Below are 25,900 nucleotides of genomic sequence, written 5' to 3'. Positions count from 1 at the left end.
TTCTCACTGTTGGAAGCACTGTAGGGAAAGGTGATGCCAGAAGGTGTGAAGGGCAGCGTTTTGTTTCAGTGTGATGCAGTTCTTCTCCCTGTCTCCACAGCACTTAGTTTAGATTGCAGAATACCATCCCTGCTGAGATGTGGGAGTCTCAGTGCTGCAGCCAAACAAGACTTTTCTTCATTAGCAGAGGTGCTTGCTAACTTAACATTTTCATTAAACAGATCGTGTCGATTTAAACATGGGTGTTGCCTGTAGAACTGGGGAGGTATTGCCAATGAGTGTGGAACTGGTATGACTTCATCTGCAGCACTGTGTGTTATTCTGACAACTGTCTGAGAGGCTGAAAGAGTGTTGAAGGAAGATTATGAGGACACCTGAGAAAATGAGCTGTATAATGTTGAAGTTCTGCAGACATGAATGTGGGTCACGGAAGTACTTGATTGCGTATCCCTAAGGAGCCTTCCTGCTTTCCATAGCCTGCAGTTTGCCCTGGAAAGTGCTGGGTCACCTTCATTTTGCTGCTGCTCTGTAACCAGAAGGGTTGTGGAAGAAGGTGGTAGCGTTTCATCGCAGTGCAGCTGCAAGATGATGCATCAGCTCTCTGCTCATCCTCTTCTCAGCCAGGTAGATTCAGAATATAAAGTTAAAAAAAATGTCAGAGCTAAGGTGTTCCACCCCCATGAAAGTGCAATCAAAAGAACTTCTGAACAGGGGAGTCCATGTTACAGAAAGGTGGACAAAAAATCTATGTGAGTGTGCTACCTAGCACTGAGAAGAGCCACACTCTGGTAATCCTGCTGTATGGCTCTGTTGCCAGCAGGAAGATTTGGCAGGTGATACCTGCTATTCAGAACTGCCTGTAACTTCATGGTGTATTTCAGTCATGAGTGCTTTTGCTATAATCTGGCAGGTCTGTTGGCTTTTTATGCCTGAACCCGGTATTTTATTCTTTCCTGAAGTCCTTTTCCTTTTATTTTTTTTCTCCTCTCATTCTCATGTCTCCATCCTTCTATCTTTAGTAAGGTAATTTTTTCCCTGCATTTAGTAGGCTGAAGGATGACTTACTGCCTCTGTACCAGCTAGTCCTGCAGGATGTCTTGGTCTGTAAGGCTAGTATCTGACCAAAGGCCTGAAACAGTAAAGTTTAGTACAGAATTCAAATGCTGTTGTTGCCTGGCTTGGTGTCTTTGCTGTTGCACTGATATGGCTACTCATGTCCTTCACTGGCCTGCTGCTCCTGTGACCTTTTGAGTTGCCATAGCCTGAGGAATATATTTAAGGTTAGCTGAAAAGAGGAGAAAAATCCCTTTCTGCCAAGTTTGGGCTGCCTTATGCTTGTTTACTAAATTCCTGGTTGACTGCTGTGTCCTGCAAGTATATTTGTGAGAATAAGGAGTTTCACAGAGACAAGTGCTCTCTCTTCACACTGAAAGAGGAATGGTGGGCATTAGTAAGTCTATTAATTATCTTTATTTTTAAAAATATATGGAATTGTGTCTTGTGTGGAAAAAAACTGGGAAAGTATTGTGACAGAGAACTAGGTGCAAAATCCTGGCCTGTTGCTTGCTGTGCTTTAAAACTCTTATGTATTTCCTGGTGATTTTATTGTTTGCTTGAAAATATAAACCATCTCTGTATAAGTTTCTTGAGGCTGGCTTCCTGCTATTTGGAAAAATTTATGTTAATTTTCAAATTGTCTCTCTTCTTATTTGATACAAGTCTCCCAGGCTTTATTCCCAATGCTACCTCAATCTTTTCATTCTTGCTTCTCCAAACTGAGCAGCAAAACTCAAACATTTGCAGAAAATAAATATACAGAATTTCTTAAAAGCATGAACATGATGAAGAAATTTGAAACCCAGGGAGTGAAGGGACAGTCCTCACAACTGATTGCTCCAGAGTCCTTGTGCCAGTCCAGAAACCTTTCCTTACTTGTGTTGGTTCTCTATGGGACATCTTGGGGATGAATATTGTATTGCATACAAGGAGTTTTGTGTATTGATTTGTTTTAGGGAGGTTGTAATTAATGTTCTTTGCTGGTTGTCTATGTCCAGTTCTTTGCTTTTCCTTCTCTTGTGAGCTGAAGGTGAGTGCATTGTCATTCTGTCAAGGCATTTGGAGTCCTTGCTTACTGTGCCTCATCCAGGTCAGCACATATTTGTTTGGTACATCTCATCTCTTGACTCCTCTCCAGCCTCACATTTGCTGTCCTCATAGCATTGTGCTTGGCACTTTAGACCCTCGGAGTTCTTCAGCAAGACTTTTAAAAGATGGGGAGTATTCCCTTCCCAGCTCAACAACATCATCTTTCAGTGTGACAATCTGGGGATTTCTTCCCGTGACTTCAGCGTGGATATTTCTTTCCACAATGTTAGCAGTTGCTCAGTGCTATCCACACTGTGATTCTATGTCAGGTTGCCACAACTTATCAGTGGCCACCTCTGCTGTGAGTCCTGTTCCTTAACTGGAGGTTCATGAAGAACTGGTTCAGCTAATTAGTCAAAGCTGATGCAGTCCTTCCTTTCCCTGCTGTGCTACTGCTTATATTGATTTGATTTTTGGTCTGAACTGATTCTGGATGATAGCTGGCTAAAAATTGCTTTTTGGCAGGTGATGGGGAGAGCTCAGTAGCCTTCTGCTGGTTTAGCTCCCTGCATTGTCTCACCTGCATTTTGGCATGGGACAACTGCTTGAGCCAACACAAAAGAAAGGTTGGGAATCAACAGCTGGAAGTGAAGCTGGGAGAAAGGAGATGGCTGCAGCAGCATCTTGAGCAGATACAGCAGGCTGCCAGTGGAGGGGGGAGAGCTGCTCCCCCTTGCAGCTCCCTGCTGCTCGCCTTATGTCAGCTTTGGAGTTTGCTGAACCACTTCTTGAGTTGATTCAACTTGCTAACCCAGTCAAACCTTCTGCTGACGTAGTGATTTGAATCAGCTTGGGAGGGGGCCCTTAACTGAGGGAGGGGGTGGAATAGTATTGCTGGGGTTTGGGACTGAGAAAAAAGGATTTGGGGGAAATTAGTGTGTGCTAATTGTTTTAGACAGGCTAAACTCCATGCCAGTGGAAGAGAATGAGCATGTTGAAGGTAGCATTGCCCTCGCTTCATGGCACCCAGAGCTGTCCTGATCACTGATGGTAGAAAGGAAAAAGTGGGAATTTGTGGAAAAGGCCACTGGACTAGTTAAAGAAAAGCATGACAAATTCTGTCAGCTCAAAATTGCCACTGAAACAGCAAAAAGATCAAAAATCCTTTTTAGCTGGTAAAGTGCTCATTTTATCTTGGTTCATCACTTTGCATCCTGTGGGCAGCAGCATTTTTATGCCTGTAACAGATGCCCGTAAGTCAGATGTACCAAGCAAGACTTGAGTAAACAAGTGCAAGGGAAAGCAGACTTGAGTGTCCTGGGGACTAGTAACTTTCAGTAAGAGACACAGGAGTTGCAGCCAAGAGAAATACGTGGTGTAAGAACTGGAGTTTGGTGGTGGGAAGAAGGATGCTGGTAGAATTCTAGTTGTAAAAGTAAGGCAGAAAATATAATTAAAGTCCAGATAAAAGATACTAAAGTCTGGACTTTAATACTGCATGTGGTAAACTTAGGAAAGGTCTTACCTGCATATTGGAGTTAAGAAACAGTTAGAGGCTCAGTGACCACTACTGGCAAAAGTTTCTTACCATGTGAATTGTTTTTGTTGCAGTTGAAATGTGTTGAACTTGAATTTTTGTAATTTTTGTGTTCTTTAAGGAAACATTTTTCCTTGGTGGTGGATACAAAAAAAAAAATCCCTTCTTTTATAACTAAGCATAAGTCTTTCTCTGTATTGGGTACACTAATTAGAAGAATTACCTGCATGTAGACCTCTCAGAGGACATAGTAATATTCATTAGTATTTTGGTTGTTGATTTCCAGGATAGGTGTTTTTATCTTTCAAGAATATGTGCTTCTCTTCAATGTATTGTAGTTTGTTGTAGTTACACTATATTTTGTTATTATGTCTATATTATGTTATAGAAAGAGAAATAAAAACATGTTCAGCTTCTTAAAATCTGAATTATATCTTTTTGGCCCATTATAACTTAACTGCCAAACAGCTGCCCAGCTTTGAAAGGGAATGCTCTTGGACTTCTTCCCAGGTTATTAGCACAGTTCATAACTTCATTATTCAAGAAAGCCATCTCTTCAGTGTCCTGTACTTTCGAAGCTGGGACAGGGTGGGATCTTCTGGCACAATTTTGCTCCTGGCATTGCTGCCTGGGTGAAGTAAAAGCAGAGATGATACTCGGTCCTAATGCTGCCAACTTCAGTAACTGGGTTTTTTATAGCCCACTGAAGCCTTAGTGTGTTCTGGGAAGGGCTGGAGGCTGTGGGGAGCCAACCTGGTTTTTATTATTTTGGTGATGCAGGATTCATTCCTGAATGTCGCAACAAATTGGAAAGCTTAACATGCTCATCTGCCAGCACTTTGGAATGTGTTACAAGTTGGGGCTTTGTATCAATCTGCATGAAGCTCCACATCCTAAATGAAGCTGTGTTTCTCCTGAGTTGTCCTTGAGCTGGGCTGTCTCAGGGATGCAGAGGTGTTTGTCTGCTCAGCCAGTGTGAGCTGCAGCAGGGAGTGGTGACCTCTGCAGCAGGACTCTGGGGCTCAGCAGTGCCTCCAGGCCTGGCTCATTCCCTGGTATTCCAGTTCAGTGCATGTGTGTGCATGGGTGCTCCATGGTGCACATACCAATGAAGTTTGTACTCACTGGTGTGTGGATTTACTTTTCTCCAAGCGCTGGGCACGCTGTCTTACTAGAGAAAGCTGTGCCAGCTGGCTGCACACTCCTGTGTGCACTAGATGACACTGAGCTGGCTGTTAACTAGATTTTTCAGGTTACAGTTGTAGGCAGGCTTTAAAAAGTAAAGGTTTTTATTGTATTACAAATTTTTACACCTTGCAGTTTATCGAATATTTTTTTCTGAAACATGTGGTCTTCATAAGCAATCTGCCCTTCAAGAAAATGTACTTTAATTAATTTTCAACCTTAGGGCATGGGAAATTATGCAAGGAAGGGAGGGAGATAGCAAAGTAAGTTAATAATAAGTTCTTAATATAAAGATTCTCCATCTAATTTTAAAGAGTCTACCCCTTCTCCATGGGGAGATAATCTCTAAATTTGCATGTTTTTTTCCACAATAAAAAATTACTTTCTGGAGAAGGGAATACAAATACAAGTTTGGTATTATTATAACCAACAAAGTTTCACCCCTCCCTTGTTCTATCTAAAGTTCAGCATAAATCAAGTTGTATTCAGTGTTTCTAAATTTAGGATGACAGTCTAAGCAATTCAGTTTTCTTAAAAACCAACAAAACTCCCACCGCCCCAAAACATATATAGAATTCATTCAATTGCAGGTCAATGAAGGAACATTGTTAGTTCTTTCAGCTTCTCCCAAGTCACATGTGAAAGGGTCTTTGAGAAATTGTTTTGTGATAAGACAATGAGGGTAGTTGTCTGATCCTGGAAACCAGCTTTTGAATTTGCTGAAGTCTGTGAGTATTTCCAGTTTCAGTGTGAGTTTGGCATACAGGGAACTGTTCCTCTTCTTCCAGTGTGGCCGTTGACATTACTGAGCCATGCAGGTCCTTGGCTTTGTAAATTTTGACCTTTTGGTTAGGATATCTGTCCTGCTGCACATTTGAAGTGCCCACCTATGCTGAAGAATAAAATCTGCAACATCCCTGTGAAATCTGTGTGATGACAGGTAAAGGAGCATTTATAGATCTAAATGCCTCTGTAGAGCTCTAGTGCTACAGTTTCAGAGTAAATGCAGGGAAAGGTAGAAATGTTTTCTGGTAGTGGGTTTTAAAGGGTGTCATTGTCTGCCTTATACAAATGTAGTATTTTTCTGAGCCTTTTGTTGAAGTAGGAATGAGGCTGGAATTTTCATAATGCTATATATAGCTTGTGGTTAAAGACAATTAAGCAGGCATATTACATTTAAGAAGCTGTCTTTTTTCATGGTTACTGCTTTACATTAGTCATCTTAGGTGTTATGAAAAATATACAGACTGTGCAAACTGACAGGGTAAGCAAATAAAGCATATAAAATGAAGGCTTTGTGTTAGAGAACTAAGCAGGACTGACAGAGCTGAGTTTGAAAGAACTGTGTTGTCCATGCCAGTGGAATTATTTTTCTCCCTACCTCCTCCTACTACCTTCAATGCTCTAAACCAACATTTCAAGGAATTTTGTATTTTTATGTACTGTATGTAAAATGTCTGAGATACATAATTTCAGGGAATATTGACATGCAGGTGGCTCTGATAGCTTGACATGAATTATGTTTCTATAGGGGTGAGGTGTATATTACTGAATTCTATCCTTGCTCAGGTGAGCCAGTACTGAGTGCTTTAATAACTGCTTTACTCTTGTCTTTCTGATCCTTCTCTACAGAGCAGTTTCATTTGGGCACTTCAAACCTCCATTTTCTTTGTTCTCTGCCTTGTCTTTAATGTTATTTTAATAATGCACAACCCAGCATAGTGAGCTGCCCATTACGAAGGCTTGTAACCAAGTTGAAAAGGTTTGAGTCGGTGCTTTTTAGTCAAACCTCAAAATGGCTCTCCAGTATTTCTTAATTTTGTAAAGATACTCTTAAATCTGTAGCTACTGATGACCTGGCACACCACCAGAGCGCAGGCTGTGCTGGACACGAGCGATGCTAACACCCTGTCCGTGTGTCCCCGTTTGTGTCCCAGCTGCCCCGCTGCTGCTGTACGCGAACCGCCGGGATCTGCGGCTGGTGGACGCTGCCCACGGCAAGGAGAACGCCACGGTGATCGTGGGGGGCCTGGAGGACGCGGCCGCTGTGGACTTCGTGTTCCTCAAGGGCCTGATTTACTGGAGCGATGTCAGCGAGGAGGCCATCAAACGGACAGAGTTCAACAAATCCGGCAGCGTGCAGAACGTGGTCGTTTCCGGACTGCTGTCGCCCGACGGGCTGGCCTGTGACTGGCTGGGGGAGAAGTTGTACTGGACAGATTCGGAGACAAATCGGATTGAGGTTTCTAACTTAGATGGATCGCTGAGGAAAGTTTTGTTTTGGCAAGAATTGGATCAACCCAGAGCGATTGCCTTAGATCCTGCAAGAGGGTAAGTCTTTTTTGAAATAGTTACAAATATAAAATTTGTGCTATTTCTTGTTTGTTGAATGATTTCAAATGCTGTTGTCAATTATCCTAAGCCATTTTGCATCATTTCTTTCTATTGGTGTGGTTTGCAGACTTGTGAAGTTCCATTCGTATTGGTTTGCGAGCAATCAGGAATCATGAGACTTTAGGAAACAGTACTAGAAACTTAGTTTGGCTGTAGTGCAGAAGATTAGCAGAAATGGAGAAGTTTTAGCCTAAAAATAAAATATGCTTTCCGTAAAAAGCTGTGTCAGCTGCCTGTGAACAGACAGGCTTGTGCATCTCTGACGTGTCAGGAAATGAAATTTTTTGGAGCTTTATTCATTGTTGATATTCATGCTTTATTGAAGCAACTGAAGAAATGGGAGAAGTCAACATACTGTATTAATAAAAACTTGAGATGTGTTTTGAAGCTTAATCAGAAAATTTACAAGAGGGGCTCCTTTCCCCACCCTTGGGGGAACTCCTGTTTTACAAATCCTGTGTTTTTGTCTCAGCTCCTTCTAGAACTGATGTTGTATCCTCAGCTCCCATTTGAGTCCCTGGATGTGGCTCTTTTTGCTCTGTTCTTGGGACAAAGCAGTGTCTGCCAACAATGGAAAATTCAGTGCAGTTTTGGTGATGTTGCTGGCTTGAGGTTACCCCAAAGGCAGTCATCTGTGACAAAGTGTTTGGGAGAGCCAAAGTGGAAAACTAATGGAGTATCCTTGGTGCTGTGTAACCTTTTGAAAATATTTTATATCTGTAGTATAGAACAAGTTGTTACTGTATTTTTTTCCCTTGAACAAGCAAGTTAATCTACTGTACTGCCACTTCACATATGTTTTTCAGCCAACTCTTTTTTGGGGTGTGACAAATTAGTGCCTTGTTTCTTTGGAAAGATGAGGGTTGTGTTTCACTGCTTGCCATTTCTTTGCATGATAATTTTTGTTTGGCTTTTTTCCTCCAAAAGAAGAAAATCTCTGCAAATCACGGCTTCTTTCCTGAACTTCGTAGAAACACTACATCTTGAGTATTTTCTTCTACAGTTCCAATAGTTCTGTGACAATTGTTTGACAAACAGAAGATCTGTTTATTTTCCTGTAACTATATTTCGAGCTTTGGAAATAACAAAAATGCGGATGTATGTTTTTTCCATGTATTTGCAACTTGTAAATTGGAGGCAATGATAGTGTTAGATGTATTTTATTAGATTCTAAAACCCTTTAAGGGTGTAAGGAAAGTGTAATGTTCATGTCTTTTCTACCCACCATCCTGAAAGTGAGAGAAAAAGGAAGGAGGCATACATTTAAAGTGGCTTTGATTTGGCCTATAACCAGAAAGAAAGAGGTTAGGAGTAAAGCTGTTGTGGAGCCAGTTGGTCATTTTTTAGAACAGTGCTTGTATTTTCTGAACGTGCAGAGTAGTATGCTCAGCAGTCCCAGCTTCACGTTTGCATACTCCTTACTTTTTCTTAATACTTTAGAGCAAGAGGAAAATACAAGAGGAAAAATGAAATAGGTGAAAACTAAAGCAAACCTGTAACATTTTCCATACTGATGATCTGTTAAAGCAGCAGGAGTAAATGCTCCTAAAAATATGCTGAAATTTAAACCAAAACAAGCAAAAAAAAAGCAAACACCAGATCACCTTCCCCAACTCAAACAAAACTCCTCTAACCAAAGCAAAAAAAATCCTTCCAACAGCTGTTATTTAAGGACAAAATATTTTCTTTCTTCCAAATTTTTGAAGGTTGCTTTCTAAGTTGTTATGTGAAAGGTATATTTTAAGAGCGTAATGCAGCAGTCCACTTTCTGGTTTACCATACTGCAGGTGCAAAAATTGCAGTTCTCATATGCAGTTTTATAGCAGAAAACCTTTCATCTTTTAATAAATTTGGTTACATTTCAGAACTGCCTCCAAAGTTTGAAATATAGGTGGAAGGGTGACATGAGCACAGAGATGTAAATTTAAAAAGAAAAATAATTCCCCAAACTGTTCTTGTATGGATGTTTCTTGCACTAGTATTTACATTTTTTTTAGTCCTGTAATTGTCCTTTGGTTTCAAGATGTTGCCTGGCAAATAGGGGTAGGAGTAAGCCAGAAAAAAAAATTATAAGAGCAGTTAATAAAATATGAAACCTGGAAAAGCAAACCCCCTCACATTTTCCCACAGTCTAATCCACCTCCTATTATGCTCAGATAATGTTTGTTTCAGATTTTCTAAATTTCAATTCATGAAAATAAATAATTTAGCAGCAAAACTTACACTGATCTAATTGGTAAAGATGACCTTAGTGTTTCATCAAAGTTAAATTGTGAGAAATAGTTTATCTAACATAGGATGTATCAAGTGTTAAATGAAAAAGCTGAACGCTGATATAAGTCCCAAACTATTAGTCTTTTCTGGGGTTGGATGTATATTTATTAAATGTATCTGTCTTGCTGAAAAAATGAGAATGCCTACATGGAAATGAAATGTTAACAGTATAAACTAGCAGAGATACATAGTGATGAATAATGCATTTTATTGGAAGTGTTCCATATAGTGAAATTTAGTAAAATTTAAATGTTTCACCAGTGCTCTGGTCTTTCTCACAAGTGCTGCTGTAGAATACCTCCAGGGTTGTGAAGGTCACTGCTTGGTGCTGTGATGCTTTGGAGGAATGCCACTGGGCTCTTTCAGAGCACACTACAGAAACAGTTCAGGCATTAAAGAATGAGTGGTTGGGCAGCCTTTACTTCACTGCCAAACCATCAGGTGATTGTGTGTGAGGTTCTGTGTGTAACTGAGATATTGGAGTAAAGTTAGACTTGGTTCCCATGTCTGTTAGCAGTAATAAGAAATGCATTGGATTTACTAATGGAAAATATTTCTTATTTGGTAACTGAGGCACAGAGCCAAGTCTGGTTTTTGGGGTTTTTTTTGGTGTTTTTTTGGGTTTTTTTTACTTACTGTGGGAAGGCATTAAAATCTGAAACATCTGTATTCTCACTGGCCATCTCCTATGAACATTCTGAGGTTTCAGCTTCTCATTGCTTGTGTTCATACACTACAGCTTCCTTGTTTCACTTGTCTTGATACTGAATAAATAAAATACTCTGTGTGTAGCAGGAGAGAGAAGGGCCCTGAGATGAAGGCGAGGGGAATGGGGTGTTACTTTAGCCTTCTTTTGAAATGAGCTGGCAGGTTCCAGGAAGGCTCCTTGTTCCTATCCATCCTTTCTGGAACTCTTTTCCTGACTGGTGTTAAACACAAGATCCTTTTTGATAAGATCTGCAGCTGGGGATAGCACTGACACTTTAGTGGTGGCTTTTTCCAGGAGAAGACCAGGTGTTAGGTCACCAAGTGCAGGAGAGCATTGTATTTAAGAGCAGTTCACATGAAAGTTGAGCAAGTAGTAAAGAGATTTTTCTGCTTCAGCACTCAAGATGAAAAAAGAAAAAGGCATATCCAGATTATTGAGCAAGTACTGCTTTAAAGTGAAGTATTGTATATTTGTACTGCTGTTTTTTTGTTGTGTTGGGCTTTTTTGCTGTTGGGGGGGTTGGTATGTTTTTATTTTTGCTTTTTAATTTGAAAAGCCCTTTTGTCCTTATGGTAAAGATTTTGTTATCATAGTTTCAATTCCCCAAAAATTACCCTGTAGACAATCAACTTTCTTCATAAGGAGCACTATCAGAATGAGCTGGCTTTTCTCACTTCCAGTGTATTGTTCACCACAAAGGGAATTTTAAGTGTCTCCTAGAAGTGGTGACTAATTGCTTGCTTTTCAGTACATGTTTTAAATCAAGTGACTATATAGAGTTACCTTAATTGTTAAGGTCTTGTAAAACTTTGGGGTTGTAAAGGGTTTTGGTTAATGAATGGAATTAGAGTACAAAGAGCTACAACACTTTTTATGGCAGCTGAAGTTGATTTCTGGATGAAGTACTCTGAATGCTGGGGAAGATCTTCAGGTTTAATGGGTACTCCTCCACCAGCAGACTTGCAATTTTTTTCATGCAAAATTTTTCAGGGAACACATACTTTTTTATGGACCTATTTCTTTTGGTTTTTTGAAAGTTGAAAACTGGTGTCTGAGAATGTCAAGCACAAAAGCAGCAGTCGTACAGGGCTTGCCTCTTAGCATTGCAACAAAAGATTTGTGGGAACTGGTAGTACTTTTGCTGAGTGGTAGATGTTATACAACAGAATAAGAAAAGAGAAATGGACAGTTCTATTAATAGTTACAGTACCTTTGATTTGGGGAAAAAACATTTTAAAAATGAAAAAAATCTGAATTTTTCAGTAAATTCACTTGTACAGTATATTTTTGTTTTCAGGCAAGTTAACATTACATAAAATGGCACTTTGGATGTAAATTCCCAAAATAATGCAAATAACTGAAGACTTTGCTTCATACCTTCTCTTGCTTGATGCCACCTCTCCCTTGAGCAGATGATTTCTGACTGGAAATCTTTCTGCTGCTCCCCTGCTGACAGTAATGTTTAACAGGTGACAGATCAGTGCACGTTTGCTGTATAGCCTGGCCTGTGTACCAAGGAGGTAATTTTGAAGTTTTACAGGTGACATGTAGGCAAGTGATATGAAATCTGCAGACTCCTATGATTATGGTACAGAGCTTTATAAGGTGTATTTCATCTTTCTTCATCTAAGGAGGCTCTGTTGATCAGATGATGATGATTGCAAATCCATCACTAAATTCAGGTAATAGCTGGGATATTAAACAAACCACAAGGTACTTTTTCATTACTTAAAGATTGCAACAATTTTGCAGAGGTTGTCCTGATGAAACTGCACCAGGAGTGGCCTACCTTGCCTCTTGGGGCTGCATGTAGCTCTGGGAAGATTTAAAATGCAGCTCTGCTGTCACTCGTAGGTGGGTGATCTTTGCACTACTGGTTGGTTTTAATCTCCAGGCATGGAGCAGAGCAGAGAAGGTTGCCCAGGCCAGGATTATACTGCCAAGAGCCTGGCACAACATCTGGAATGTCCTTGCCATCTCCTGCCCCAGAACTGCTATAGCTCCCTTTGCTCCTCAAGTACAAGTTGTTTGGAGTTGGGCTCTATGAAGGTCTTTGTAGCTACTGGGAACAAGAGCAGACCTTATTCATTTACTGTAATAGCCTTGAATTTTAACTCTAGGGGGTTGTTTTTCTTTAGGGTTTTTTGCTTAGTTTTAATCTCATTGATGCAAAGCTTGGGCAAAACTTTGCAAAGTTTGTTTGAGATTGGTCATGTATGGTCCATATAGTCCTAATTTCTAGTCCTATGGTAGAATATTTCCATGTTGGATAGATGCAGAAATTGTAAAGAAATTGTAAAAGCTGTGCATTTTATTGCACAGGTCAAAATGTTAGTTTCTTCCTCATCATCTTTTTTCTCCTCATGTGAAGGAGGAGGTGAAGGAAGGTAACCAGAAACCCACATACTTAAAACATTGAGGACTTGGAGAGGTGACCTCTCTTGTAAATCTTGCTGTGCTGGTTTTAGATGTTACTGCCACTGTCTGCCTGTCCTCACCCTACTGCCAGAGGTTGCCAAGAACTCAGAGGAACAGACTTGCTAATATATTTTCTTTATTTTGTAGTGTTTTACCTAGGTTTTTCTTTGTGGGAGGAGATGGGAGAGATTTGGCTTGCTAAAAATCAAACCAGAGTGCACAGAATTGATTAGTGCAGGACAAACATTTTTCTTAGAGACTCATGTAACAAAGTTGTAGATGCTTTTAGCTGTAGGCAAGTTTGAAAATAGTCTTACATCCCTACCTGCTTCATTCAGTTCTTGGACTAGAAAACAAGACTGTGGAGGGGATCAGTTGAGAGCTGTGCTTTCCAGCTCCTGCAAACCTTCCTGTGAATGTCCGTAGCATCTTGCAGCACTATAGAGTTTGTCAGAACACTTCAGTTCTTTGGCTTTTTTTAAATTTTATCTTCAGTTTCAGACTTGTTTGGGTGAGACATGTAAATATGATAGGCAGAATGATGGTCTATTGGCAATTTAAGGTAAATTTCAAGAATATGATTTGTCCTGACCTTTAGCAGATCAGTGCTGTAGTGATTAGGGTGACAGGAATTAGTTAACTTCATGCAATTTGCTATAAAGTATTCATGTATCAAAGTATACCTCAGATTTGCATGCAGTGTTTATTAAATAAGTTAGAACGAAGTATTTAAAGTGAGGTAATAATTTCTGCTCAGCATGAATAACGTCTGGTGATGAGTCCTTGGGCAGGCTTCTGTATCTGCATTTTCAGTCTCTGCAATTATAATTTAGCATCCAAGTCTAGACTATGAAGACCTGTTGTATTTAAAAAAAGAAAAATCATGATTTTAAGCTTCTGTTATGCATTATGTTAATTACAAATATTTTTTCACACACTTCTAAAAATGAAAATAGTTCTGAGATAGCTTTTAATAACTTAGCAGGAACTCAAAGGGACTATATTAATTTACAGCAGAGAGTTATAATCTGGTAATTTTTTCATTTCATTTTTCTCTTGCTTGAGAAGTCCAAAGTAGCATTGCTTGTGAAGGAAGTGGAGAGGCTTTAAAGGAAAGTCCATGCAGTTTCTGAGGAAGGGGCCAGAGTAAACAAAAAGTAAAAAAACAACAACAACAACAAAAAAATTTGTAACCCTACAAATAATCCTGCTCTCCCCCAAATGTAACTTGGATAAGTTGGCAGTGTTTGCCAGGAAATCATCACTTCACAATCCATGACAGCTGTTACGACTCATAGCCGGGAGCTTGTGATTGCTCCCTACAGCCACTGCAGCTGACTGAGCTTAATAATCACAAGGAATTACTTCTATAATTCATCTTGGGAAAAGGTTTTGTTTGTAATCTCTTTATTATCTCAAAGCAGGTTATTACAGAGGGGATTTTTTAAGAAATTATGATGAGCTTTGCAGACGGTGTGTCTTAAGGCAGATCTGCACCAGGAGACAAAATTAGCTTTTAGTGATTACAGCTCATTGCAGTGTGGTTTAAACTTCTTTTCTGCATCCTGCAACCATCTTCTTGCCTTCCTTGGTGGGATGCAGCACCACAAACACACTTTCTGCCATAAAATGAAATTATACTCCCAGTTCTTGCAGTGTTATATCAGCCAATGTACTGTGCAGCTGAGCAGGGGCATTTGTAGCTGTGCAGAGCCAGCGGGTCAGAGGAGCGTGGTGGTGTCTGGCCTTTTCTTGGGGTGCACAGATGGAAGAAATCTTACATTTCCTTCATTCAAAATCAAAGCAGGGCTGGTTGGTTGTGGATTGGGTGTGTCCTCCATCCATGTTTTGGGGAGTTACTGAAATGTGTTCATTTTAGAGTAAAGTTTGGTCCAAACTTTAGGACAAAGGTTTTGGTCTGTGTTATAGAAAGTGCAGCAGAAAGTTGCCTCTGGAGCAGATTGATAACTGGATTTATGTTTTTGACAAAAAAAGATTAATTTATGGCTTATTTCCTGAAGAAAGCTGATAAATTCCTTTGCTAGCTTGATTTGAAACAGACTGATAATATTCTTTAAGTAAACTATGGATTACATTTGTTTAAAAAATGAAAATCAGAGCACTCAGCTGTATGAAATTTTGGCATGATTAACAAAGAAAAAAGTCCGTAGAACCATCTTTATTTGGCTGCATTCCTGGAAAAAAATAAGACTGTCCCTGTGGAGAATGAATGTGTTCCAGTTCTGACATCTCTGTAAAGTGGTCAGATAAAATGTTACAGGATAATACATTGCATGGAGGACGTTGAGCAAATGCAGCTTTTACAGTGTAGCCAGTGAGAAAGGAGGACACACAAGAACAAATGTTGAGGTGGCCTAATAAAATACCTAAATAAGCATTTTGAGAACTTGTGCAGTGACCCTGGGACAGGAGCAGATTAGAGCTGGCTCACATTACAGGGTTGTTAGTTGAGCCTCCATCTGAACCAGTACTATTTTACCATTTTAGGATCTGTGTGTATATGCCCTGAAAATCAGCTTCAGCAAAGCAAAAGTCACTGCTTTGGGTTTCTGCTTGACACTTGGAGAAAGAAATTACTCCTTTTAACTCTTTGCTGTACAGCTGCAACCTAAGTTGTGAGTTTCTGGTTAGTCTGTTTCTTTGCTAATGGATTCACCCTTCTAGGTTGTTTTTAAAGCATCTTGGCCCAGTTGTGGGTGTTCTGTAATGAGGGAAAGTAATAGAAAAAACCTGAGCCTTGTCAGTGGGAACGGAGTCATTTCAGATCGGCCAGTGATGCTATTCCGTGGTATTGCTCTAGATTTTTAGACTGTGTACTTTAAATGCATATGTGTGGGTGAGAATGTATATGTAATATGTGTTTGTGGTGTCTGTGCCTAGTTAATTGTATCTCATACTTGAAACAGTATAATTGTTTTGTACCTTAAAACCTAAAATCCAAACAAACTGACAGAACATCTCCTTCCCACTCCTCAAAAAAACCCCAACCAAAAAGCCAAACACAAACAGCAAACCATAAGTTTCCATAAATATGGAACCCTTTTTTTCCCCCTTGAACTGATGAGTAGAAATATAAAGAATAGTAACACATTTTCTGGACCTTAATGGTTTAATTAGAATCCTCCTAATACCACTCTCATAAAAAAAAAGTCAGCACTCTGGGCCTCTCTCTTCTACCCTCCTCCCCCGCCTCCTTTCTTTCCCCAGGGTTGTTTAACACATACTTTACATTTTCATTTCTCATTTTCATTTCTCATGGGAACCGTGTAGTTTCTCACTTTTACATCTTAATTTCATGTTTCAGCATAAAGTATTAGTTGTATTAAGTTTTCTCTGTCACTTCAAGCAAGAAGTAGTAAAGACAGGAAATTGTGCAGCTAAGAGCACTGTTATGTCTAAGAGCTTTTTTCTAAATAGATCTGTTTTAAGTGTGAAACTTGCTTTTCTTATTTAAAGGATAAGCAGGATCTCTGCTCTAGCCCGTTGTTTAAAAATTCCCTTAAAATTCAAGAAAATGGTCTTGCTTGTGTGATTGTGTAAGCTTGTGTGATTCTTTTGCTATGTATTATAGCAAGGCATATAAATGTCTTTAATTCTGAAGTAGAAGCAGATTCTTTTACTATAAACAAGACGCTTGTCATAGAATAAAACTGTGCCTTATATAATGATCTAACCTGCAGATTAAATTCTGATGAACTTAGTCTTGTACTAAAAGATACTATTTTGATATTTCTATGATTTTTTAGCATGCATTTTTCTTGTATATGCTAAAAAAAATTCTTTCTGTGAAGTACATGTTTAGATCTGGTTATAAGCCTGGCGTAAAAATTAAGCAGGGGAGGGAAATTACTCAGGAGGGATGTATGATTTATAAAGTAGTGGAACTGTAAGTACATCCTGAAAGAACTTTCAGACATGTAAACAAAAACCTGCCTATTTCTTACTGTAAACACTTGAAATGTGAAGGAGCTTGAGCAGTTGTTAACAGTCCAGAGCTGTCTGGTTTTATTGTCCCTGCTTCACCTGATCATGAGATGTCACACAAAGGCTCTAATAGCTGTGTAAAATATACAGGTTGTGCTGTAATTTTACTGTGCCTTCCTGATTAACCAATTTGTTGTTTTATTGCAGTGGGATGACACGCTGTTTTAATCAGTATTTTATCATGTGCTTACTGTGGCCAGCAGTGGTAGCTGGAGGTTCTGGCTGAGCATTTCTGTTCCCCCTCTCTACACACGTGTAAAGGCAGCCTCTTGGAGCAGGATCCTTGCTGGATGTGGTGTCCAAGCCAGCCCTCAGTGCTGAGCTGGCAGGCATAGGATGGCTTGGCCAACCAGTCTGCACTGTAACCAGAGATTTGTTTTAGTAGAGCTCTGATTGCTGCCCATAACCACTAAAAGGTTTAGCATTAAATAAATTATATAGTCCTAATCAACATTTTATAACTACAAACCAAATTTGGATTTAAATGATGGATACTATGAAAGCATGAAAGTACAATGTGTTCTTGAGGTTTGACAGAAATGTGTTACTTAACTTGAGAAGAATTGTCTCTTTGCATAAAAGAATGTTCTTCTATTTAAAGAAATGAGACTTGGAGAACTGAGTCCTTAATATAAATGTATTTGTTTTAATGTAATTAAAAATGGTGATCTTTCATAAGCTTGTATAACCAGAGCATTTTGCCCACTATTGAAGTAGACAAAGGGCAGCCTTATTGATAGCCATGAAATGGCAGTCACAAGTTTCCCTGTCTGGGGCAGATTCTCATTAAACTGTGGCCCTGTTGTTGCAAGTCCTGTCTTCTCTGTATCCCTCTTCAGAATAAAATGGCTGCTGTCACACACAGATAATTAGCTTATGAAAATTAAAAAAGGACAATCCAGAATATGGAGGATTTCTATGCATCAGCAATTTTAAATGTCCAGCAGGACGCACCTGAAATAGAGCCAAGCAGTGACTGGAAGAAAAGCTTGGTAATTTTTGTGTTTTGGAGCTTTATGGTCATCCATAAAGAGATAGTCTTGATGTTTCCTCCAGTAGGAATAGGATTCCAGATGCCAAAGGGCCACCTGTGCAACTGGGTGGGAGGTTTTAGATTTTTGAGCTCTGGCTCCTGTTAAAGTTCTTTTGCTTGCAAAGAGTGACCTCTGCAAACAACTGCTGAATATTTTATCTGTAGAGTTCACCAATATTATGTTAGCAGTACATACACCAAATGATCTGTGAATAAGAAGTGCCTGAAATGTGTTACAGAAGCCAACCCATTTAAAACAGAATGTAGGTGCAGAACAGCTTGGTTTGGGTGTAGGTATTTCAGAGTCCACAAAGCCTTTGGACTTCTATTTTGAAGCCTTCACAAGGATGCTTCCTTGCTGCTTGTTTTACCTCACACTTTGTGGTCCTGGATCTTGGGGATTGGAACAGCTATCAGGATGTTTGGAAAAGATGGGGGAGAGTGAAATTCCTTAAGATACTCTAAAAGTAACTTCATGAAGATCAGAAGTAAAATTTGTTGTATTGGGAAATGCTGCCTGGCAGCTCTTTATAGACTAGCAGAAGTCCTATATTTAAGATAAGAAAACACAAAACAAAAGACAGTGACCCTAAACAATTAAACAGGCTTGATGAGAGCACTCCTGAAATCAAGTGGAAAGTCATCTATGGGAATTACTTGATGCTTAAACCTTGCCTTAAATGCTGCCTGTCTAATCTTAAACTCACGAGTGACTTAGCATCATTCTTCTATTGCTGATTTTCAGGACTAAATTTGATTGGGGATTGTTGTTCCTAAATTTACAACTACCTGCTTAACTAGGGAAAAGAATGTTTTGTAGCAGTGAAAGAATCTGCAGAGCCAATTATCTATAAACTAAATTTATGGAGTAAATATACTAAAAGTAAAAATTCTGCTAATGGAAAGGCATGCATCATTTTGAAAGTAGGGTTACTCAGTTAATTTCTGCATTAAAAAAAAAAAAAACTAGTTAGAAGCAGATATGTGGGTTTTGAGGTGGAAGATGATGAGACTTCTTTAGAATACATATTTGTCAAGATCATCTAATTGTGCCATTCTTCTTTCCTTTTCTCCCCTCCATTTGTCTCTACCATCCACTTCTCCACCTTTTCAAATGTGTTTTGCCATCAGCTTTTGGAGGGAGTGTGTGTAATGTAAGCATTAGGGATACCCTTTGGGGTTGGGGCTTTTAAGTGCTTTTCTTTCTCAAGTTCTGCTTTCCAAACTATATATAAGATGCTCCTTAGAATCTGTCCTGTGAACTGTCTGGTTTTTCAGGCTGGCTTGTTGTGGTAGACCATGCAGCTTGGACAGATAAAATCACAGTATTAATCATTATTTTGCCATAGCAGTGTTGACCATACTGTTTAGGTAGAGAGCTCTGGTTTTGTATGAAGAGTTTGTGGCATTCCAGTGTCCAGACTTGAATGATTGTTTTCTTAGTGCAGAACCCTAGATACCATATAAAACTCCTTTTCAGAAACTGCTGAATATGAACTTCAAGGGTTTTCCCTCTGAGAATGATAAAGGATGTAATTAAACTTTATGTATTTTTTCTGACCAAAATCACATTTAAAACAGTGTGATGACTGCTGTCCCCTATGTGTGTGCCAAAATTGGTTAATGAAGTAGAGTTTAGCTGGGAATTTGAAAAATGCCCAAACTACATAATGAGAAACAAGTATGTAATTAATTTTATGCTTGAAATTTTTAAAAATTCATTTCAGCAAAAGAAATGTCTGCTTTTTCCTTTTGCACGTGTAACTTTTTGGCAAATGTATGGTTCTTGTGAACCATGAAACTTGCCATTTTCATGATACTCTGTTGCTTCTAGGTAGGTTTCCTTTGGTGTGAGCATGGTCAAGAAGTTCACATGAATGTAAGAAAAAGCTTGTCAAACATATATTGAGTGGATGCTTGACTAATGTTTTTATGATGGAAAAGTTCTGGGTCCTTTTTTACAAAACAATAAGAAAAATCTATGGGAACAATTAGGCTTTTTATGTCTGACTTTGAAGATATTACATGACTTGTTTCTTCATTTCAGCCTGTCCCTCTGGAATTACAAAGTTGCTGGCATCTATTTTCTCAATACTGTTGAGAGTTGTGTACTAATCTTCACAGAGATAGTTTGGTGTTTTCTTTGTGTCGCTAACTGTGAAGTTTTAAGGACGTAAAAAAAACCAAACAGTTTAATCCTCCAAAATCATGATGGGATATGATTGATATATTGATGGATATATCCAGAAAGTCAACAGAAATTCCTAGGCAAACAGTGTACATAAAGCTTTTGACTTTAAATAGTTTTATTTCGCCTAGAATTACCCTGTCTTGCATAACTGAAGACAACACCATTTTAATGTAGTTGTGTTTCCATGCCTGATGAGAAATCGTGTAAGTTAAGAAAGTGGTAATTTAGGGTCTGGTGCAGTCTCCACCTAGACATTTGTAGACTGAGTTATGCAATTCACATGCCCTGTTATATAGTTAATTTGGTTACAACACCTTATTCAGGGTTTCAGCAGTAGGAACTGTTTGACAGGAACGGCCATGCCCAGTTTTATTTCAGAGTGTCTTATTTTTCCTTGACTTTTTTGTGGATAGACTTGTTACCCTCTTTAGGATTCAAGGTGCTTTAAGTTGTTTTCAAATACTGAACTTCTGTGTAGTCAGCTGGTGATTTTGGAGACAGTAGTGGGCATGGACAGCATTCTGGCTTGGGGCAGAGTTGTCCTTCAATGAAGGTATGACTGCAGTTCAGTAGTGGAGTTGAATTGGTTCTTTCAGAATTCAGCTTTATTTTAGTCCTGGTCTATTTTTCACAAGTTTCGTCGAATTTAAGTTTGTGTCTGTCACCATGTTAAGTGGGAAGGTATGAAAGTGGAGTGAGAAGACAAGAGGTTTTACATTAAATAAAAAATAACTAGTAGTTTTACATTAAATAAAAAATAACAAGCTCTGTTTTTCCTCCTTTCTACCACTTCTTTTCAACATAAGTGTTTTACTACTATTCCTCTTGTGAGAAGTAGGGTTGCTTTCACATGTCATGAGAGGAAGCGAACTTTTTTTTTTTGCCAACCACTTTTTAAGAGTTCCCTCTGCTCTTTCAGCCTTTTAGTCTGCACTGCTGCATTGTAGTGTTTTGTGGCCATGCCCAGTTTTATTTCAGAGTGTCTTATTTTTCCTTGACTTTTTTGTGGATAGACTTGTTACCCTCTTTAGGATTCAAGGTGCTTTAAGTTGTTTTCAAATACTGAACTTCTGTGTAGTCAGCTGGTGATTTTGGAGACAGTAGTGGGCATGGACAGCATTCTGGCTTGGGGCAGAGTTGTCCTTCAATGAAGGTATGACTGCAGTTCAGTAGTGGAGTTGAATTGGTTCTTTCAGAATTCAGCTTTATTTTAGTCCTGGTCTATTTTTCACAAGTTTCGTCGAATTTAAGTTTGTGTCTATCACCATGTTAAGAAGTCGGAAGGTGTGAAAGTGGAGTGAGAAGATAGGAGGTATTACATTAAATAAAAATAACTAGTAGTGAAGGCAGTGTGAGCTGACAAAGGTGTTTTTCACAAACACATGTGAACACCAAGCTCTGTTTTTCCTCCTTTCTACCACTTCTTTTCAACATAAGTGTTTTACTACTATTCCTCTTGTGAGAAGTAGGGTTGCTTTCACATGTCATGAGAGGAAGCGAACTTTTTTTTTTTGCCAACCACTTTTTAAGAGTTCCCTCTGCTCTTTCAGCCTTTTAGTCTGCACTGCTGCATTGTAGTGTTTTGTCTGTGTCACTCTTGACGTGTTCCAGAGTGCATTGGATGAATTAGTTTAGAGAAGCAGTCCTTTTATTTATATCTTTGGAAGCACAAGAATGGGCAAAACGTGTCAGCAAAAGTAAGCTGAATGATCCCACAGACAAACTTTTGTTGCTGCCTGAAGAAAAGTACCATTTGATTAAATTGGCATTTTGATGTGTATTTTCAGTAACAAAATCTGTGACCATTGCCAAGGTGAGTGTGAGTGAGGTAAACGACTGGGAGTGCTGTTCACAGAATCGTAGGCACTTTATTTTTTATGTGTAGGTTCTTTTTTGCATAGGAACACTTAGCTGTGTGATTTGTGGAATGTTTGTGTGGGTAATGTGTACACCAACACACAGACATGGTGGCTTCTGGGCTGGAACCAGGGTCCACTTGGAGGCATCTGTTGTCACATGCACTTGGTTCTGAGTTGGTTTTACATCAATGACAGCTTAGAAATCACAACACAGCACAAAACCTTAGACAGTTACTTCAGGGAGCATTTAATTGATGGTTTGTCACCCAAAGGGCGCAGGCTATGAGGTTTTGGTGTTGTAAAGGTCTAAATGTAACCTGGGAAATGAAGTCAGGAAATCTAGCAACTGAAATATTTTAGTTGATGGTGAGATGCTACTTAATTTAAGTTAAAAGCTGTCGAACCACTTGCACAGATAAATAGATGATGTCTCAAAGGAAGGTCTGTGTGCAGCTCTTGGTATGATGAATGCTCATCTCCTGTGATTAGCAGCAGAGTGGGCCATGATATAAAGTATCAGGCACCCAGACAGCATAGTTGTGCTGGTAATGCCAACAGCTGGCTTACACAAGGAAGGCAGTGTGTAGGAAATAATAACTGTATATGGTTGCATTGCATCATTTGAGCTTCAGAACTTCTTTAGATAAGGAATGTTTAGGTAGTGATTAAGTTGAAGACTATATGCCATGAAATGGCAGTAGTTACAAGCATGTAACTTTACAAAAGCATCACATATTCAGTGGTGTAATACATCTGAAAAGACAAGTTTTACTAGTGGTGCAGTCTGCCTTATCACTATGGTTGAGTGGAGTGAGTGATTTGTGTATCACTGAGCAGATACTCTGTGTACTACAACATTTTTCAAGGGGTGGATAACTGAGAATTTTGTTTCTGCTGCTTCTTTTTGTGGTATATTGTGGTTTTGGTGGTTTTTTTGATGACAAATCTTGAGCAAACCACTATTTCTGACTTAACTTTCTTTTTCAAGACATTTGATGTTATTTAGCTGGTTTGTGAGCATAAAGTGGTTCTCTGTTTTTCTTTGTCCTGTCTTCCACTCCTGCAGATTGCTGCAGGAAGAGGTACGGAGATTCTCTCTGCCTAAATGGGATGGGCCTGGGCCAAAGCTGTGCCAGCCTTTTGTGATTGTTTGAAAATGTGTGGAGCAGCAGCTGTGCTGTTGTATACTCATTCTAACAACGTTGCTTGTCAAACAGTTTAGATGAATTAGAAAGGAAAAAGTAGAAATGTGTTTCAAAACGTAGAATTAGTGTAAACACTTTTGGGAATGCTTTGGGAGATTCTGAGATGAACTCTAGGAATGTTTGTGATAAAAGCATTCTTTGCCATTTCTGCATGCTTATGACTGTAAAAAACATGGTGCTAATGTGCTGCTGAACTGTATATAAAGAAACAGAAGTGCTGACCTGTTTTAATTTTACACGATCTATCTTTTCTTAATGAAGAGATAAATCATATAAACTGCATTAAATGGTAAAGTGAGAGCTAGCGCCTCCATTAAAGGATTTTCAGTTAGTTGAAGCTGGTGTAGAATTATCTGACCATGTATTTTAGTTGGAATGCTGATTCATCAAAATTGACATTTTTGGTAAAATATTTGTTTTGACAGCTTTCCATCAGGCTGACATCCTGGGTCACATGGTTGGAGCTTTGAGTTTCCTCTTCTCTTCCAGTCATTCCACAGTGGGTAGCTGGTAAGGTGGATGAGGATTTTCAGCTGTAGCAGCATTGTGATCTTGCTCTTCTTAGGTGTTTCTATCCACACAGATCTTTCTGCTTTAAATGTTATTGTCACATGCTGTTCCACTGCAGTGACAACTAAGCAATGAATGCCTACTTCTGAAAAAACATCTGCCCTTTCCACATCCCCAGTCCCCGTTCCTTTGTCAGCTGTTCCTCATTCTGGCTCTGTGGTTTGTCCTACACTGCGTGTTGCCTCAATGGAAGACAGGATCAAGGCTTGTCAGGCTCACCAGAATTTTTATACCTGTCTTGTAGACCCTAGAAGGCAAGAGGGTGATAAAAATATAGGTTTGAGGTCTTTTTTTTTTTAGATAGAAACAGAGCAGCTGAAAAGAGGTGGAACCTCTTTCTTGGCAGAAGTTTTAGTTTCCTGTGCTTGTTGACCTGTTCACTTAATTTGTGTAATCTGGTTGACATACAGGAATGGTATTTATCTGTTTGCTGTTCTCATAGGCAATCTTTCTTTTAATAGGTACTAAGCTGTCATATCAGTTTTCTAATTTTTGGTCACTGGTGGTTTTTCTCTAAGGTTGTTACGGACTTGAAGAGACTTTACTTACATGGTATCCCTATTTAAAGGTCTGATTTTCTTGCTGTCTTAGATAAATCCACACTATGAAATGCAGAAACATCTAACTTTATTACTTGTCAGAAGCAATGTCATTAAATTGCTACAGCAGCCTTCTAATTCACTCTGATTTTTTTCATCTTTTGTCTCAGCACTAAGCAGCTTACTTTGTGAAAGTTGTATTGTCCTTAAATATAGGAACAGATGCAAAAGAGGAAATATATACAGTTATTAACAGACCCTTTTTATCATTTGGTAGATGTTCTTGCTCCATCAGCTTCTAGCACAGGATGCATTCTTGCTTCTACAGGTGGGACTGGGAGAACAGAAAGAAGTAGCATCACTTTACTGCCAAAATAAATAGCTCATGGGCCTCATGTACCACTCCAGTCTTGTCAGAACAAGAGATGCTTAGTGGTGTGGGAATTGGATATTACTGTGGTGGAGTGGCATAGTTAGTGACATTAGTGACATATTAGAAACAAATACTTCTTTTCTCTAAGAATTTTGTCTTAAATATGCACAGCTCAAAAACAGTGGCACAGATTAGTGCTTCCTGTGGACGGCTGAACCAAAGAGCAGCAAGCCACTCCCATGGGAGTACTACAAGAGCTATGTTGCTCTGTCCAAGAAGTTTCATCAAGAGCTCTGCTGGATGTCCAGCTTTCCACATATTTCATGCATGGATGTCTATCTGACATCCATGTCAGATACAATGTGATTAAAAGCCAAAAGTTGTTAGTTGGTGATAGAAGGCAATTTTCACTCCTGACCTTGGGTCACATGGAAGAGTGCAGAGGAAAGTGTTGCTGCACAACTTTGTGGTACTCTTCATTAGTTCCTCTGAGGTTACAGATATGTGCAGCTGAGAAAAGCAGTATTTCACACTGAGTGTGTGAGAATGGGTTGTGTTAAACTAACACTGAGCATGTGCATACAAAGGCCTGATGGATCTGGGAGCTGACAGTAGCCTAAAAATAGGGATAAAAGCACCATTAGTAGCTAATATATGATGCATGTGTGAATACTGCAGGTATCTGTGTCACTCCCAATTTGACTTTTGCAATTTGTTGCTCAATTTTGATCAAGCTGGGCCCCAGCTTCATCTCCCAGTGGCCTCCCAGCCCAGTGGCATCCTGCATGTTTGTAACAGGGCACCCATATGGGACAGGCACTGCTCCAAGTGCTGCACCTGCTGGATGTGCTTCATTTAGTGCTTTTGTTTTCATTAAACTTCCAGGAATCTAGCTTGATGTGCCTCTTTCTAGATGATCACATTTTCTTCATTCTATTGTTCACAGAGAAAGTTCCTATGGGCTTTTTCTGTTTGTTTTCAGAGGTTTTGCCATTAGTCAACATGAGTCAACATCCACTTCATTGCAGAGGATGCACAACAGAAAAAGCAATATATAGATCTCTGCTACTATGTTTTCTTGTAACAGTCTCTTTGTGTGAACTTTATTTAAATGATCTAGGAAAAGTTTGCTTGGGTTTGGTGTTGAAAAAACCCTCTAGTCTCTGCCTTGACAGAAGTTTTAATACCTCTCTGGAAGGAGCTACAGGGGAAATGATGGCCATACTGAAATACAGAAGTTGGTGACTTCATTTAATCCAGGTATAACTGCCTCAGTGGCATCAGTTTGGATTGATGACTCTCTGCCTTTGAAAAGAACAAAAAAACCCACGTGGCTCTCTCATGAGGATATAAATGAAAGTTTAATTCTTGCCAAACTGAGCAAGCCTTATTTCTTTCACTGTTTTCTGGGACCTCAAGAAAGGCACAAATCCTAATTTTTTTTCAGTTTGACAGTCAAAAAGCAATTTTTGAGGGGAGATATTCTTTTGCCATACTTAGGTACCCAACTGCCTGAGCTGAGC

The 25,900-nt window shown here is 39.3% G+C and overlaps 1 protein-coding gene across 4 annotated transcripts in view; it reads left to right on the top strand.

Moving 5' to 3' along the window:
• The window catches only part of LRP6 (LDL receptor related protein 6), a 116,308-nt gene that overhangs the window by 7,914 nt on the left and 82,494 nt on the right, over positions 1 to 25,900 (top strand). For all 4 annotated transcript variants that reach the window (XM_039708072.1, XM_039708073.1, XM_039708071.1 and 1 more), the window contains exon 2: positions 6,745 to 7,138. In XM_039708072.1, the coding sequence (XP_039564006.1) occupies positions 6,745 to 7,138 (394 nt within the window). The remainder of the gene's footprint in view (positions 1 to 6,744; positions 7,139 to 25,900) is intronic.

The sequence above is a fragment of the Passer montanus genome, unplaced genomic scaffold (genome assembly GCF_014805655.1).
Source record: "Passer montanus isolate IOZ18808 unplaced genomic scaffold, ASM1480565v1 scaffold20, whole genome shotgun sequence".
Lineage (NCBI taxonomy): Eukaryota > Metazoa > Chordata > Aves > Passeriformes > Passeridae > Passer > Passer montanus.
Note: the sequence above shows the minus strand (reverse complement) of the source record. Positions and strands in the feature narration are given on the sequence as shown.